The 18625-nt window shown below is 46.1% G+C and overlaps 1 protein-coding gene across 1 annotated transcript in view; it reads right to left on the bottom strand.

The window, feature by feature from the left end:
- Positions 1 to 18625, bottom strand: part of COLGALT1 (collagen beta(1-O)galactosyltransferase 1) — a 37240-nt gene that overhangs the window by 12741 nt on the left and 5874 nt on the right. The window contains exons 3-8 of the mRNA XM_040414637.1: positions 17703 to 17820; positions 7006 to 7140; positions 6702 to 6906; positions 5563 to 5682; positions 4886 to 4962; positions 2859 to 2965 (exon numbers count right to left, since the gene is read on the bottom strand). Coding sequence (XP_040270571.1) covers positions 2859 to 2965; positions 4886 to 4962; positions 5563 to 5682; positions 6702 to 6906; positions 7006 to 7140; positions 17703 to 17820 — 762 coding nt within the window. The remainder of the gene's footprint in view (positions 1 to 2858; positions 2966 to 4885; positions 4963 to 5562; positions 5683 to 6701; positions 6907 to 7005; positions 7141 to 17702; positions 17821 to 18625) is intronic.

Genomic DNA, 18625 nt, shown 5'->3' with positions numbered 1-18625 from the left:
TTACACAATTTGTAAGACATAGCTCTGCATAGGAAGCGCAGAAACAAAGTAATAGTAACAAGCAAAACTACTACAATCAAAATAAAAAAATGGTTTTCAGGATGGACATAGCAGTACACATTAGGTGTTCTCTCGTAGGATGGGGATGGGGTGCAGGCTACTCTTGGATGGTAAAGGTGCAGGGATGAACTGTGGAAATTTAGGCACCATTTACCTGGTCAATGGTTTGGAAGTCAATAGGAGGGCACTGTATAACCATGTGGAAAAAAATAGGGCACAATAGGCCCTGTAAGTGTGGCACTCTGCAGTACTAGTGTATGGAATGGCAGTTCAGTACCTGAGTCTATGGAGACCCCCAGTCCTCCTCCTCAGACGTCAGATCAGACCCCTAGTCCTCCTCCTCAGACGTCCGATCAGACCCCCAGTCCTCCTCCTCAGACGTCAGATCAGACCCCCAGTCCTCCTCCTCAGACGTCAGATCAGACCCCCAGTCCTCCTCCTCAGACGTCAGATCAGACCCCCAGTCCTCCTCCTCAGACGTCAGATCAGACCCCCAGTCCTCCTCCTCAGACGTCAGATCAGACCCCCAGTCCTCCTCCTCAGACGTCAGATCAGACCCCCAGTCCTCCTCCTCAGACGTCAGATCAGACCCCCAGTCCTCCTCCTCAGACGTCAGATCAGACCCCCAGTCCTCCTCCTCAGACGTCAGATCAGACCCCCAGTCCTCCTCCTCAGACGTCAGATCAGACCCCCAGTCCTCCTCCTCAGACGTCAGATCAGACCCCCAGTCCTCCTCCTCAGACGTCAGATCAGACCCCCAGTCCTCCTCCTCAGACGTCAGATCAGACCCCCAGTCCTCCTCCTCAGACGTCAGATCAGACCCCCAGTCCTCCTCCTCAGACGTCAGATCAGACACCCAGTCCTCCTCCTCAGACGTCAGATCAGACCCCCAGTCCTCCTCCTCAGACGTCAGATCAGACCCCCAGTCCTCCTCCTCAGACGTCAGATCAGACCCCCAGTCCTCCTCAGACATAAAATAAAAGAACTTGCCCCTCTTGCCCTGGACTGGGCCACCACTTGGGAGATCCAGGGTGCTCTTCCTGCAGCAATACACTGTAACCTGACACACACACACGCTTACACGCACCAAGTTCTGACACTGTACAAGACACAGCGCAGTGCCAGCAAAAGACCAGGGAGCGGTGAGTAAAGCCAACACCAGGAGCGCTCATTAGTATTCGCTCCATAAGACACACTGCCATTTTTCCAGTGTCGAGAGAAATCCCTGAGCCCCCGACCCCCCCCCCCCCCCCCCACCAAAGCCAAGAACATTTACGGTAAATAGGAGCGACTAATTCTGCTGCATAGTTAAGTGCTGGTCCTTTAAGCCAAGAAGCATTCTGCCAGCCGGACATCAGATACTACTTCTCTAGGTTAAACAGGTCCATTAATACATAGGAAAACAGATGTTTTAGGCGGTTGTTCCAGGTCAGCCAGGACTTCTAGTACATGAGACAGAACAGACCATTGCAAACAATGGAAAGAAGACACAAATCTCTGTCCAGGTACAGCCAAATCTGTCTGTTACATCGACATATTATACACACAAAGTGGTTTTTAACATATGTATGCGGACATTTCCAACACAGAACAGAGTACATCCAAGATGTGGCAGGGTTCCCGAAAATCCACTTAAAAGGGGTTTTCTGGGGTCCACATGGGCCATCAATGTGTGAATGGTGGGAGTCTGACCCCCAAGGACGACTCTGCTTGGTAGTGCAGCTCGCCTCCACTCACCGACCCTCTTAACTTGGGTCAGAAGCCTATTAAAAATAAAATAAACATACTAATCAATGTTTGAAAAACACTTTAACCCCCTTAAGGATGCAGCCTAGTGTGGTACTTAATGGGGATATCCTATGCTTGATGTAAAAAATGAGGCATCATGTAGCACAAGAAGCAGCCCTGTACCTCACATGGATCCAGAGATCTCCACATTAATTGCTCTGCTAGATTCATATCAAGCTGGCAGCTCAGGGGCATGTCCTTTCTGCTGCATCTCTCTCCCTATCGCAGCTCAGGAGGCATTTCCTTTCTGCTGCATCTCACTCATTGTAACTGACACGGTTTCTAACACTAGATATGGCTAGAGGCAGTTGAAGGATGGAGCAGAGTATGTGCGACCACCTCAGTAAGGTGGCCAAAGAAATAAAAAGAACAAACAGCAGGTGGCGCTATACAGATACATTTCATTGAATAGCTCAGAGGCTAGACATTTTAGTTACAAGCAATTACAAATGTATTCAGATCCAGGGGCTGGTTTAAAAAAAAAAAAATTTTGTGGGCTTGGATTTTTTATTTTTTTAATGATGTTTTTGACCTCCACATAGTTCTTTTGGAGCTTCTCAGTATTTTATTTTTATTTTTTTGTGGGGGATGGGGGTATTGGTGGGGGGTGGGGAGTGGGCAGACAAGTTGTATTTATTTTTTAATGGTACATCAGGTGAATTGAAAAACTTTTTAAAAAGTGTTGGGGGACAAAAGGGAGGAAATGCTATAAAAATTTTCAATGGCTCCAGCACTTTAATTGAGCAATTATGACCCTTTGGAAAGACTAACACATGGAAGACACGATAGCCATAGAGCACAAATATGAACCTAAACGCGTAGGTCTCCTGGGTTCCACTGAATGTGTTTGTCTGAGGTAAGCATTAGATTATAGGACGTGGGGCGAGTGGTGACGACCTGCACTACTGAATATTGGAGCTATGTATGCAGGTTACAGGGCCTTACAACATCACTCTACGCTCCACAGTCCCCTCCACAGCAAAGCTCGTCTGAAGAGTTTTCTAACTCACCGGCCGTCCACAGCATCAGACAATTTGAAGTCAATCTGCAGCTCGTAAAGGGTCCTCTTCATGCGGTCTCTCCTGTCCTGCCGACGCTTCAAATTAATGAGGAAAATCTGTAAAAGGAGGTAAAACACAAGTCATCCTTTGGACACCCGGGGGATAAGGTGATTGGTGACCTTAAAGGGGTTCTCCGGGAATGAAGAAAATGAAAATATTGAAATATTACTTTATTGTAAATATATTCCTAAATACCTTTCATTCGTTATAATGGCTCGTTTTGTCTAGGGAACAATCATTAGGGGAAATAAAATGGCCGCCGTCCTATTCGTACACTCAAAAGCTGTCCTCATCACACAGGAGGACAAGTTACTTTACAACACTGAGGTAAAAAGCTGCCTCATCCTCCTCTCTGCTTGTCAGGGATTATGATCCTGAATACAGATAAGATCTTCAGCTGAATCTCTGTAGGAATGGAGTTCATGAGGAGACATGAAGTACAGAGAGGATGGATACGACAGACTGTGGTGATGTGGGGCTATGGTAATGGAGACTGCAAACAAGTGCTGCTGCTCATCATCCACAACCCACCTCCTCTCTGTACTTCATGTCTCCTCATGAACTCCATCCCTACAGAGATTCAGCAGAAGGTCGTATCATCTGTATTCAGGATCATAACCCCTGACAAGTAAAGCAGAGAGGAGGATGAGGCAGCTCTCTACCTCAGTGTTGTGAAGTAACTTGTCCTCCTGTGTGATTAGGACAGGTTTTGTGCGTACTAATAGGACGGCGGCCATTTTATTTCTCCTAATGATTGTTCCCCAGACAATACAAGCTATTATAACTAATGAAAAGGTATTTGAGAATATATTTATAATAAAGTAATATTTAAGCATTTTCATTTTCTTAATTCCCGGAGAACCCCTTTAATACAGCCATCATGTAGTGGTCCATTATCTTGAAGAGAGATCATTCTGCATTTGCTAACACTGCACTCTGTGTTAGACGCTGGATGTTGTGCCTATAGACTGTCTAGTCTGACTTTACACCACCTTTCTTGGCTTAGTTTACTACCAAAAAATGCTCCAAACTCTTGGCGCATTTTTTGACACAGGGCGAGATATTAAGGCCATGCCCCCTTCTCCAGCGAGTCTTAAAAAGGGGATTAAAAAAAAAAAAAGAGCAGTCTTAAACAGGTTAATAAACTGCGCCAGGATTCTGGCACATTTTTATATTAGTAAAACTACCCCAGCATTAATTACCAGATAAAGGGGTTCTCCGGGCCTCAGGATAGGAGTTGGTGGGGACCTGAAAAACCAGCATCCCCACCGATCAGCTGCGGCACTGGAATCTACACAGTGTATGGAACTGGAAGCTGACAGTGCCGGACATGGTGTAGTGGCCGTACTGGGGTACTGCAGCTCCGCTCCCTTTCAAGCCGCAGTACGGCAGATTCAGAGACTACAGTGTACAGGGCCTTCTGCTTAAGGCCACTTTCACACTGGTGTTTTGGCTTTCCGTTTGCGAGATCCGTTCAGGGCTCTTACATGCGGTCCAAAACGGATCAGTTTTGCCCTAATGCATTCTGAATGGAAAAGGATCCGCTCAGAACGCATCAGTTTGCCTCCGTTCAGTCACCATTCCGCTCTGGAGGCGGACTGCAGCATTTTGCTGTCCGCCTGACAAAGCGGAGCCAAAGGCATCCATCCTGACACACAATGTAAGTCAATGGGGACGGATCAGTTTTCTCTGACACAATAGAAAACTGATCCGTCCCCCATTGACTTTCAATGGTGTTCAAGACGGATCCGTCATGGCTATAGAAGAAGACATAATACAACCGGATCTGTTCATGACAGATGCATGCTGCTGTATTATTGTAACGGAAGAGTTTTTGCAGATCCATGACTGATCCGCAAAAAAACACTAGTGTGAAAGTAGCCTAAGCTTCGTACACTTCAAGTTTGAGGATAAATCATCAATATCTGCAGCCTGAACATCAATGAACCGGCTATAATATGTCCATCTCCACTTACCTCATCCATCGATATCTTGTCTGAGACTTTTGGTGGAACAGACAGGAATCTTGAGGGTTCAGAGGGAGGTCCCTTCACTGCAGACAGAACACAACCACCAGAATTAACTTTGGAGTAGAAGGTGGAGAAACGCCACGGACAAGAAGAAAGCGGAGCGTTTTTAAAATGGATCCTCGCTTTTGAATATCTGGGAGGTTCTGTCTGAGGAGTTTTACTAGTTGATGGCAAAGCAGGGTACGTGGGGATCGAAAAGATCAGCGGCAAAAAGCAGAGCCTGTACCTCGGGGTACTGCTGCACCTCTGCCGCAGGTCCTCATGTGGTTTAGCCATATCCATCACGTGCACATAACCATAAGTAAAATAGAAGTTCAGCACATTCCTCAGAAAGTTTTCCAAAGCAAGGCTAGGCATGGAAGCCACCAGGACACCAGCCCAGAACCATAGGATACTTCAGAGGAGTTGTATAGCACTAGATGGACCATGGCTGCATCTTGTGTGAGGTATGGCCTTCAATGGAGCCGAAATACAAGGCTCTTCTCGATTTAAGTCAAAGGTTTAACTCAGAATTACTTGACGTCTGACAGAAGGAGGGGGAGATAAATGCCGTCTTGTTTCCAAGGACCACCAAAAAAATAATTCTTAAAGAATGACCGCCCCCCTATTACAGTAACACTCACCCATTAGCTCTAGCTTGGTATGCAGGAAGTTGTCAGCCTCATCCAGCAGAGAGCTATGTGCCCGCAGAGGAACCGGCAGATGTCCGTATACTTCTTTATTGCAAAGGAACATCTGGACCTCTGCAGAGAAGAAGGAGGAGGAATGGTTGGGCATGTGACGGGTACGTCCCTCACAGGAGAAACAGATCATAGGTAGGCTTGCGCTTTATAATCATGCCTTCCGTGTGATAGACATAGTCACAACGCACACGAGAAGAAGAGATGCAGTGTAAAGCATGGAGAAGAACATGAGCAGCTAATGAACCAGAAAGTGTTGCCCAAATTGACCTTCTGTAGAAGAGTGCAGCCACCAGCAACTTTCCCTGTAGTTACACTCCAGGGTTTTATCTGTTGGACTATGTAATGAATAGGCAACCCCTTTAAAAAGGGGGTTGTCCACCTTTAAGGGCCTTTCGGCCACACACCCCCCGGTCACTGTGCTCTGGTCCTGCTCGTTAACATCCGGTTTGATAGAGGTCATGTGTGGCACAGCACTCAATAATTGGCCCCAGCAGTGATGTGTCCTCCATGCATCACGGGACCTACTGACATGACGCATGAGGGACACGTCACCACTGCGACCAGTCATTGGCTGCAGCGGCACATGAGACCCCTGTCAGGATGCTGACAAGTATGACCAGTCTGGAGGATGCTACCACTAGATACATCCAGTAAATCTAAGGGTCCATTCACACGTCCGTTTTGGTGTTCCGCATCCGTTCAGATTAAAAACGGAACGTTATGCGGATCCATTCATTTTCAAGGGAATCCACAAATAATCGGAGAGCACTCATAGTGCTCTCCGATTCCGTGATTCCGTTCCGTTCCGTGGGTTCCGTTATTCGGATACTGGAAAAAAAATATATACCCTGTCCTACTATTTGTCCGATTTTGCGTTCCGTCATCCCATTCTAGTCAATGGATCCGTCAAAAAAATCGGATGACATGCTAAAAGCATCATCATGTCATCCAGATTTTCGGATCCGCAAAAAACAGGAACGTTTATCTGGAAAGGTAAAAATACTGACGTGTGAATGCACCCTTAGGCTGCATCCTGCAAATCCACACTCAAACAATCACTCCAACCATCATGAACTCACCAGCTTGCCGACTTGAGAATGCAAAGACTATGATGTCATCGAATGCCCAGGTGTAGTCCGGGTGTGGTGGGTAGAAGTCTAGATGTTTGCTGGCCTCCTTCCGCAGGTCGATAAGAAATGTAGAGTGAACCATGGGAACAGCAAAGCAACCGCGACGTTCCCTGCGCCGGATGGGCATGTAGGCTGGGGTACGTCGGTAATAACCCTTTGTATGCATGAGAGATTACATACAATACAGTCAGTACAGTCCATGGTGGTAGACCAAAAGTGAACACCAGTCTCATCGCAGGCAGCAGATCCTCACCTGAGTGGTCATCCCGCACCAGAAGTTAGAGTACGCCGCCCTGGACTCCAGCATGGGGGCAACTACAGTCTTATTCTCTGCAATCATCAAGCTCAAGGTGTTTGGATTCGTCAGAAGGTTGTCAGCATCTATAAACTGTAGGAGAAGACAAACCTTATAGGTGAAAGCCTCCAAAACGGTCTACTGTTAAAGGCGTTATCTGCTGTAAGAGGAGGGTTGGTGTGTCTACAGCATTCAAAGGGGTTATCCCATGATTGAAGTCAAAAATGAAAATCAGACATCAGCCAGTACATGACAGCCTCTTTCTATCAAAGCTAGAACCAGCCCTGTACCTCACATGGGTCCACAGATCTCCATATTCATTGCTCCAATTGTTCTGCTAGATTTATTTCAGGCTGCCAGCTCAGGGGTGTGTCCCTTCTGCTGCAGCTCTCCCCCTATCACAGCTCAGGAGGTGCGTCCCTTCTGCTGCAGCTCTCCCCCTATCACAGCTCAGGAGGTGCGTCCCTTCTGCTGCAGCTCTCCCCCTTATCACAGCTCAGGAGGTGCGTCCCTTCTGCTGCAGCTCTCCCCTTATCACAGCTCAGGAGGTGCGTCCCTTCTGCTGCAGCTCTCCCCCTATCACAGCTCAGGAGGTGCGTCCCTTCTGCTGCAGCTCTCCCCCTATCACGCTCAGGAGGTGCGTCCCTTCTGCTGCAGCTCTCCCCCTTATCACAGCTCAGGAGGTGCGTCCCTTCTGCTGCAGCTCTCCCCCTTATCACAGCTCAGGAGGTGCGTCCCTTCTGCTGCAGCTCTCCCCCTATCACAGCTCAGGAGGTGCGTCCCTTCTGCTGCAGCTCTCCCCCTTATCACAGCTCAGGAGGTGCGTCCCTTCTGCTGCAGCTCTCCCCCTATCACAGCTCAGGAGGTGCGTCCCTTCTGCTGCAGCTCTCCCCCTATCACAGCTCAGGAGGTGCGTCCCTTCTGCTGCAGCTCTCCCCCTATCACAGCTCAGGAGGTGCGTCCCTTCTGCTGCAGCTCTCCCCTTATCACAGCTCAGGAGGTGCGTCCCTTCTGCTGCAGCTCTCCTCCTATCACAGCTCAGGAGGTGCGTCCCTTCTGCTGCAGCTCTCCTATCACAGCTCAGCAGGTGCGTCCCTTCTGCTGCAGCTCTCCTCCTATCACAGCTCAGGAGGTGCGTCCCTTCTGCTGCAGCTCTCCCCCTATCACAGCTCAGGAGGTGCGTCCCTTCTGCTGCAGCTCTCCCCCTATCACAGCTCAGGAGGTGCGTCCCTTCTGCTGCAGCTCTCCCCCTATCACAGCTCAGGAGGTGCATGAAGAAAGAGCGGCACTCGCACGGTTGATATATCATGCAAATGTATTCTGTCACACATTACAGCACAGTGACGCGTTTCAGCACACAAGGGCTTTCATCAGACTATATACATCCATCCTACCCTTGTACCTTATATAGACACATCATAGACTCCTCCCACAGCTGAGATTCTACGGAGTGTAAGATGTCCCAAATGTCATGTACATGTTCTGGAAAACTAATTTCGCTATAAAGAAAAAGAGGGGAACAAGATTTCAGACAACGTATCCTATAAAACCGCACACATTATAGTCTCGATTTAGACCTTTTGGATCCATCGTTTGCAATCGATGGATCCAATATGCCTCTCTTTTCAGCAACAATTTATTTCTCTCACCACCGCGTCGAGGTTATGGAGCACTCTCGATGACCCGTTAGCGTAGTTGTGATATTGTATGTCCCTTGTGGTGAAAGTGATACGGTATTGGGAGTAGTAAATGCTCCTTTCCGATAGTCGATTTGGGTTTGCCTAATCGATCTTTGATCCGCGTGGAGGTTTCCCCCACGTACAGCCGACCGCAGGAACACTTAAGGATGTATATGACAAATCGCAGGTGAAGACTCCCCTTATTGGAATTTGTTCACCCGAATGCGGATGGGAAAAATGGCTACCTTTTAATAACGCTTGAGCAATTGACACAATTCAAACATGGGAATGTGCCTCGTCTGGGGGAGGATAGTGTCGTTTTATTACTGCCCATGTCCGCTCGGACTATCTTGTCACGTATATTGAAGCACATCATAGGAGGCCTCTGGAATTCATCAGTTTGAGGATATGACCTGGAGACTACCTGCCAGTGTTCGTTGCCAATGCTTTTAACCCTCTGGATCCAGGGGTGGTATTTAATCCTCTGCTCCTCTAGCAGCCGTCTAGGATAACCCCTTTCTAAAAACTTATTGGTCATTTCTTCCAATCTTTTTTCGCAGGTTTCCGGATTGCTAACAATTCGCTTGACCCACTGGTACTGGGAAAAAATTATTTTATTTTTTATTTTTTTTGTAGATGCCAGATGACTGCTGGCAAAGGTAAGGCTAGTTTCACACTAGCGGCAGGACGGATCCGACATGCTGTTCACCATGTCGGATCCGTCCTGCGGCTATTTCGCCGTGCCTCCGGACCGCCGCTCCGCCCCCATTGACTATAATGGGGACGGGGGCGGAGCTCCGGCGCAGCACAGCGGTGCACGGCGAAAGCCGCCGGACTAAAAAACCTGACATGCAGTAATTTTAGTCCGGCGGCCTTTCGCCGTGCACCACCGTGCTGCGCCGGAGCTCCGCCCCCGTCCCCATTATAGTCAATGGGGACGGAGCGGCGGTCCGGAGGCACGGCGAAATAGCCGCAGGACGGATCCGACATGGTGAACAGCCTGTCGGATCCGTCCTGCTGCAAGTGTGAAAGTAGCCTGTTTCGATCAGTGCTTTTTGTGAAGAGGTCAGTATGTATTTTCCCATTCTCCCCTAACAAGACCGAGGTGTCCAGGAATGAGATTTTACTAATGTCTGAATGCATGGGGAACTGTAGTTCCTCCCAAACAGAATTGAAATATGTGGTAAATTCTGTGAGGGATCGAACGTCGCCACACGCAAAAAATATTGATGAATCGACGCCAAAAAAACGCTATGTTTTGAGTATAATGGGTTGCGGTAAAAATATGACATCTAGCAATTTGCGTATGGCGGTGCGACGTTCGATGCCATCGCGGTCCCACGGCACTGCTGGTAGAAGGAATCCTGGAATAGGAAATAATTTCGCTCCAGAACTATTTTAAGAAGTGATAGAAAAAAATATTTTTTCCGATGTTTTTAAGTGCTGGTATTAAGTAATTCTGTAACAGCCTCAGAATTACTTAATACCAGCCCCTTGATGTCTTCCCTGCTTGCCGTTTCCTCCATGCTCTGCCCCCATCTGTGCAGGTCCTACCCCCATTTCAACCCTGTGCTCCCACCCCCATGGGTCCCCCTGCTATTTGTGATAGCGGCGGCTCTGTTCCTGAGCAGCCGCCATCAACAGCAAGTGTCAGCTAAATGCTGACACTCTGCTGTAACCCCTATGATGCCGCTGTCAGCGGCATCCAAGGGGTTAACAGTGGGAGGGGGCTCCTTCTCTCAACCACCGGGCTGCCGCGCTGCGATGGCAGCGCCCGATGGTTGTCATGGCAACCAGACACCTTGCAAAGGCATCCAGTGTTGCCATCTATCAGTGTAAAACTGATAGTATTAGGCTACATTCACACGTCAGTATTTTTCTATATCCCGATTTTCGGTCTGTTTTTTGCGGATCCGTTGTTCCTGAAAATGTTTCCATATGTCATCCGTTTTTTGCGGATCCGCAAAAAACGGAAACCTGTATAAATTTCAATAAGCAAATAAAGTTGTTTGGATTTCTTTGAAAAAAAAAATTTAAATGTAATTTCCAGGAACGGAATCCGCATAAAACGGATGACATCCGAATGTCTTCCGTTTTTTGCGGATCCATTGACTTTGTATTGTACCAGGATCCGAATTTTGCGGAAAATAGGACATGTTTTATATTTAAACGGACATGCGGAACGGAACAACGGAAACGGACAGCACACATTGTGCTGTCCGATTTTTTTCCAGGACCCATTGAAAATTAATAGGTCCAGATCTGTTCCGCAAAAAACGGAACAGATCAGGAAAGAAAAAACGGACGTGTGAATGGACCCTTATACGTTGCAATGCAAGAGCATTGGCAAGTATAGTACAGCCATCAGCCCTACTGGATCTTCAAGATCCAAGTGGGTCTAGATAAAGAATAAATAAATTAAAAAAAAAGGGTGAAAATAAAAAAGTAAAAATAAATAATGTTAATTAAAAATAAAATAAATTGCCTTTTACTATACTATATCCGCTCATTTATAAGAGTTTCAAATATTAAAAAATAAACTACACATATTAGGTATCACCGCATCCGTAACGGCCGTCTCTATAAAATATATCACATGATCGACCCCGTCCGATAAACACCATAAAAATTTTAAAAATTAAAACTGTAAAAAAAAAAAAAAAAAAAAAAGGCATTTTTGTGACCCTACATCACAAAAAGTGCAACACTAAGCGATCAAAAAATTGTACCAATAAAACAGTCACCTCATCCTGCAAAAAATGAGCCCCTACATAAGAACTATAGCTCTTAGAACGTAGAGACACTAAAACATAATTTTTTTGTTTCAAATATGCTATTATTGTGTTAAAGTGAAATCAATTTAAAATAGTATACATATTAAGTATCGCCGCGTCCGTAACAGCCGGCTCTATAAAAACATCACATGACCTAACCCCTCAGCTGAACACTGTAAACAAATAAAAACTGTGCCAAAAAAGCTATTTTTTGTCACCTTACTTCACAAAAATTGCAGCACCAAGCGATCAAAAAGGTGTATGCCTACCAAAATAGTACCAATCTAACAGTCACCTCATCCCGCAAAAAATGATACCCTAAGACAACTGGAAAAAAAAACAAAAAAGCTATGGCTCTCAGACTATGGAGACACTAAAACATAATTTTTTTGTTTCAAAAATGCTATTATTGTGTAAAATTTAAATAAGAAAAAGTATACATATTAAAGTATTGCCACGTCCGTAATGATCTGCTCTATAAAAATATCACATGACCTAACCGCTCAGGTGAACACTGTAAAAATAAATACTGTTCCAAAACAACAAATTTTTTGGTCACCTTGCCCCATAAAGTGTAATAATGAATGATCAAAAAATGATTGGTACCCAAAAATGGTACCAATAAAAACATCAACTCTTTCTGCAAAAAAACGAGCCCCTGCACAAGACGATCGGCAGAAAAAAAAAAAAAGGCGTTATGAAAATGGACACAATTTTTTTTTTCCAAAAATGCTTTATTATGTAAAACTGAAACAAAGAAAGTAGACACATTTGATATCATCGCGTCCGTAACAACCTTCTCTATAAAAATAGCACATGATTTACCCTGTCAGATGGATGTTGTAAAAAATAAAAAAAGGTGCCAAAACAGCCATTTTTTGGTTACCTCGCCTCACAAAAAACGTAATATAGAGCAATTAAAAATCATATGTACCCCAAAATAGTACCAATAAATATGGCAACTTATACCCTAGTTTTCAAAATCTGGTCACTTTTGGAGAGTTTCTACTGTAAGGGAGCATCAGGGGGGCTTCAAATGGGACATGGCATCTAAAAACCAGTCCAGCAAAATCTGACTTCCATAAACCATCTGGCGCTCCATTTCTTCTGTGCCCTGCCGTGTGCCCGTACAGCAGTTTACGACCACATGTGGGGTGTTTCTGTAAACCTCAGAATCAGGTTAATAAATATTGAATTTTGTTTGGCTGTTAACCATCGATGTGTTAAAGAATTTTTTTTATTAAAATGGAAAATCTGACAAAAAAGTGAAATTTAGAAATTTCATCTCCATATTCCTTTAATTCTTGTGGAACACCTAAAGGGTTAACAAAGTTTGTAAAATCAGTTTTGAGTAACTTGAGGGGTGTAGTTTCTGAAATGGGGTCATTTATGGGGGGTTTCCACAATGTAAGGCCCCACAAACTGACTTCAGACCTGAACTCGTCCTTAAAAAGTGGGTTTTGGAAATTTTCTTAAAAGATTTAAAAGGATAACTGTCACATTTATTTTTTTCTTCAATATTGGATTTTGGTGATTAATATCACCTTGTTTGCCATGTTTTAACTTTTGGCTCTTTAGTAAATAACTCCTAAAAACCACATTTATGTCCCCAGTATATGCTATTCTTACCCAAGATTAAAATCAGGTTGCTATGACTCATCCGTCTTCCAATTGTGCTCAGATGGAAGACGAAGGACGCACAAGGAGGTCGTCCTCCTGCGTGCGTGTTCATGTTGCTGGCCGGAACTGACACGAAGCACAGCGAGTCTCCCCGAGTCCCGCCCGAGATCCGATGGTATATTCTAACCCCCAGGCGTTCCCATGGTGAAGGGGACGCTTGCCTGGGGGTTAGAATATACAGGGCCACGCCGCTCACAGGAGTACATTTATAAACTGTAATCCGTAACTAACTGTAATCATCGCTCATCTCTTTACTAGGATACCTTACTCTCAGCTCCGGTAACAGCAGGCAGTGCGGGCGGCGCTCACTCACTGATGTCACGTGCCTGCTCCTCCCACTAGGTGGCACTGTTTAGGGGAGGGGGGATCTGTGGACGGCACTGTTTAGGGGAGGGGGGATCTGTGGACGGCACTGTTTAGGGGAGGGGGATCTGTGGACGGCACTGTTTAGGGGAGGGGGATCTGTGGACGGCACTGTTTAGGGGAGGGGGATCTGTGGACGGCACTGTTTAGGGGAGGGGGATCTGTGGATGGCACTGTTTAGGGGAGGGGGATCTGTGGATGGCACTGTTTAGGGGAGGGGGATCTGTGGATGGCACTGTTTAGGGGAGGGGGGGGATCTGTGGATGGCACTGTTTAGGGGAGGGGGGGATCTGTGGGTAGCACTGTTTAGGGGAGGGGGGGGGGGATCTGTGGGTAGCACTGTTTAGGGGAGGGGGATCTGTGGACGGCACTGTTTAGGGGAGGGGGATCTGTGGACGGCACTGTTTAGGGGAGGGGGATCTGTGGATGGCACTGTTTAGGGGAGGGGGATCTGTGGATGGCACTGTTTTGGGGGGGGGGGGGGGGGGGATCTGTGGATGCCACTGTATGAGGGCTCTTTTTTTGTGGTGCAATCTGATCTTTTCATCGATACCATTCAGGGGTGTGTATGACTTTTTGATCACCTTTTATTTAATTTTTTATAAAGAAATGAAGTGTCCAAAAATGGCGAATGTCATTTTTAGGTTTACCGTATGGGGAATATTTTTTAATATTTTTATAGTACGGGTGTTTTCGCACATTGCAATTTTTTCTTTTCTTTTTTGCAAAATTGGGGGTGATTTGAACTGTATTTTATTTATTTTTTTCAACCAATAGCTTTGCAATATATGAGAAAATCGCATATTTCCTATGGAGCCTATTACAGGCTATGGCTCCATAGGAAATACTATGCAGCAGCCTGGGTTTCATTCATAGAGACCATTACCATTAGTTTTCTGTGTCCAAGCTAAATTGAGGCTCCACAATCCAGCCACTTCCTAAAGTGTATGTGATACAAGGAGGAGGAGGAGGTGTTTAAGTGTGGAGAGCAATGATTGGTTGAGGTGCAGAAGCTAGTGCACGAGGAGCTCAATGCATTGTGGGTGGTGAGGGCAGGCGGGATTAGCCTCAGGGTGAGGGCAGCGGCGACCATCTTAACAGAATAGTGAAATTGCAGTTTTATGCAGACTGGTTGCTAAGAGCTGAATCTTCTGAAATATGGGGTAAGTCAGTCTAATAGTTAGTGATTCTGGAATATCATGTTATTAGTAACTACATATATGAAAATTTAAATTGGGGTCCAAATGTGACAGTTATCCTTTAAGAATGTCTTCTAAACTTCTAATCCTTCTAACGTCCTAAAAAATAAAATGACATTTACAAAATGATGCCAACATAAAGAAGACATATGGGGAATGTTGAGTAAATATTTTATGAGGTATCACTTTCTGTTTTAAAAGCAGAGAAATTGAAATTTAGAGTGTTCCGAGAGTGCTCCATTACCTCGACGCGGTGGTGAGAGAAATAAATTGTTGCTGAAAAGAGAGAGGCATATTGGATCCATCGACTGCAAACTATGGATCCAAAAGGTCTAAAGCGAGACTATAATGTATGCGGTTTTATAGGATACGTTGTCTGAAATCTTTTTCTTTATAGCGAAATTAGTTTTCCAGAACATGTACATGACATTTGGGACATCTCACACTCCGTAGAATCTCAGCTGTGGGAGGAGTCTATGATGTGACGTCAGCTCCTTTGTGTCTATATAAAGGTACAAGGGTAGGATGTATGTATATAATCTGATGAAAGCCCTTGTGTGCTGAAAGGCGTCACTATGCTGGAATATGTGACAGAATACATTTGCATGATATATCAACCGTGCGAGTGCCGCTCTTTCTTCATACACTGTCTATTGGGATTCCTGCCCACTGACACGTGCACCGCCAAATCGCTAAGGAGCAGTGCCGACCTTTCGGATATACGTAGCTCAGGAGGTGCGTCCCTTCTGCTGCAGCTCTCCTCCTATCACAGCTCAGGAGGTGCGTCCCTTCTGCTGCAGCTCTCCTCCTATCACAGCTCAGGAGGTGCGTCCCTTCTGCTGCAGCTCTCCTCCTATCACAGCTCAGGAGGTGCGTCCCTTCTGCTGCAGCTCTCCTCCTATCACAGCTCAGGAGGTGCGTCCCTTCTGCTGCAGCTCTCCTCCTATCACAGCTCAGGAGGTGCGTCCCTTCTGCTGCAGCTCTCCCCCTTATCACAGCTCAGGAGGTGCGTCCCTTCTGCTGCAGCTCTCCCCCTATCACAGCTCAGGAGGTGCGTCCCTTCTGCTGCAGCTCTTCTCCTATCACAGCTCAGGAGGTGTGTCCCTTCTGCTGCAGCTCTCCCCCTATCACAGCTCAGGAGGTGCGTCCCTTCTGCTGCAGCTCTCCCCCTATCACAGCTCAGGAGGTGCGTCCCTTCTGCTGCTGCAGCTCTCCCCCTATCACAGCTCAGGAGGTGCGTCCCTTCTGCTGCAGCTCTCCCCCTATCACAGCTCAGGAGGTGCGTCCCTTCTGCTGCAGCTCTCTCCCTTATAACTGCCACAGCTTCCAACAGAAGATATGCCCGGTGACAGTTGAAGATTAAGGGTCCATTCACACGTCCGTGTGTGTTTTGCGGATCCACAAAACACGGACATCGACGTGTGTTCCGCATTTTGCGGACCGCACATCGCCGGCACCTAATAGAAAATGCCTATTCCTGTCCGCAATTGCGGACAAGAATAGAACATGTTCTATTTTTTTTTTTTTCGGGAACGGAATTGTGGACGTGTGAATGGACCCTTAAACCAAGTGTGCGACCACCTCAGTGAGGTGGATGGAGAAAAGGAAAATAACACAGCAGGTGGCGCCATACAGAGAAATTACTAAATGATTAATTACATGCAATTACAAAAGTATTCAGACCAAGGAGCTGGTTTGATGAATGTAGACTAATTTTCATGGGACAATCCACTTTAATCAGCTGAACAAGTGTTCGGCCACCTTGGAATCAAACAGCCATCAGACATTGAAATGCAGCATTAGATGTGACTAGAGAATAGGACATATGGTAACTGAACACCATGGATACATGCGGTTAATAGGAAATTAACGTGACAGCAGCAAGGAAACAGCAGATAGATCCACATGTCCTTGTGTCTGTTTTACATTTGGCCACAGTCTGCGTCTTCTGCATCATATGGTTTTAATTACAGCAGGATCTCATAATATAATGGCGGCTCTGAAGACAATGAGCGCAGTGTTTCAGTGATTACAGGTGTAGTAATACGCAATATTATACCAATGTCATACAACAGAGCCCTCCAGTGGACAAATAGAGTACTGCAGGGAGGGGTGAACTAGATCAGGTAGTTCAGGAAATCACTAATAAGTCATCATCTGTTATCAAAATCTGGTTTGTTTGTTTTTTTAGTTACTTTGCTTCTCTAAAAGCTGGGTGCCAACCAGTATAGCTGGCATTACAGCACCCAGCAGCTGTCACCCAGCTTCCGATACTGTCAAATGCCCCATCCCCAACTCAACAGCCCAGGAGCCTGGTAAAGCTGGTAATGATTTCAGAAAGGCTACCAATCATTGCCAGACACCCAAGGGGTTGGTAGCTGGATCACGTAGACAGAAAGATTTGAAACTGGTAAAAATAAAAATATGAAAATTCTGAAAAACCTGTAACTCAACCCCCAGTTTCTTGAAAACAGCATAACCACTTGAGGACCTACATTGTAGATATTAACTTCTGCCAATACTCTGGAAGTGGATCTCCAGACCATGGCTGTAGTGGGCATGCTCTTCTCATGTGTGCAGAATCGACTGGTCATGTCTGGGTAAAGCATAGCGGTCCTGGATCACCCCCATACAGAGGGCTCAGAAGAGCGAACAGTGTGAACCCAGGACCTCTTTCCTCTCCCCCTTTCTCAGACAACTTCAGCCATTTTTCTTGGCACAACAAACACTATTCTTCTGAGAGGGTCCCAGAGAGAAGACCAGCGCCTTTCAGGCATTTTTGACTTCTACTATAGATAGATGTCAATGGTTGGATTACCCCCTATAAATGAGTGAGTAATATGCTGTTCCACCACTAGAGGTCTCTGTTGTACCCTTTTGATGCATATATTGTCCCATATATTATAATGCCACGCCTTATATCACACTGATGAGATCATTCCACCTCCGCCATCACATACCATTATGTAGTCTGCCCACATTTCCCGTGCGGAGGTTAATGCAGCCTGGCGCAGCTTCATGATGTACTCGTAACGGGCATGCGACCAGTGCTTCGGGCCCTCTTCATCCTGGAACCATCTGGAGAAGAAGAAGAACAAGGATTAGGAAGGAGAATGAGAAACATCAGGAGAGGAGGAGATGCTGAACAGGGACAGGACGCATGGTCACAATGGCAGACACTGCCCTGTCATAGCTGCCCCTGGCTTGCCCTCATAGGGATTGTAATAGGCAGAACTGCTGCTGGTGCTGCTTTGCTCAAAGTTAGAGATGGGCACCTGTAGTACCATGGCTACGTTAGGATGAGATGCCAACTTCAAGTAGCCATGTACTTCTAACCCAGGACAAGTATCTGGAATGTAACTCTAGATCAGTGGTGGCGAACCTATGGCACGGGTGCCAGAGGCGGCACTCAGAACCCTCTCTGTGGGCACCCGCACCCTAGAAAAAGTCTATGGTGTACCAATATGCCTTAGACTTTTCCTGCCATTCATCAGCGCAGGGGGCACTATGAACAGCACAGGCAGCGCGCTGAATGCAGGCAGGATATTATAACTAGATGATAAAGTACATGGAAGATATGCTATTGTCTTGTTGGCACTTCTTGTCTTGCGATAAATAAGTGGGTTTTGGGTTGCAGTTTGGGCACTCGCCTAGATGTTTACTATGACACCAAAAGCTATTCAGGCCTCAAAGTTCTGCATCCGACAGAGGTCGCACTACATTTTTTCCAGAAGAGTAAAAATACTCCTCTTAACAATTTTGAGTATTTTTAGCCGAGGAGGAGTACGAATTTTTCGGTAATATATAAATATATAATGCATAGGCCCACATAACGTTATGAGGCTGATATTTCTGCAGGAAACCATTGCTAGTCTGCCATGCA

Source organism: Bufo bufo, chromosome 1 (genome assembly GCF_905171765.1).
Source record: "Bufo bufo chromosome 1, aBufBuf1.1, whole genome shotgun sequence".
Classification (NCBI taxonomy): Eukaryota; Metazoa; Chordata; class Amphibia; order Anura; family Bufonidae; genus Bufo; species Bufo bufo.
Note: the sequence above shows the minus strand (reverse complement) of the source record. Positions and strands in the feature narration are given on the sequence as shown.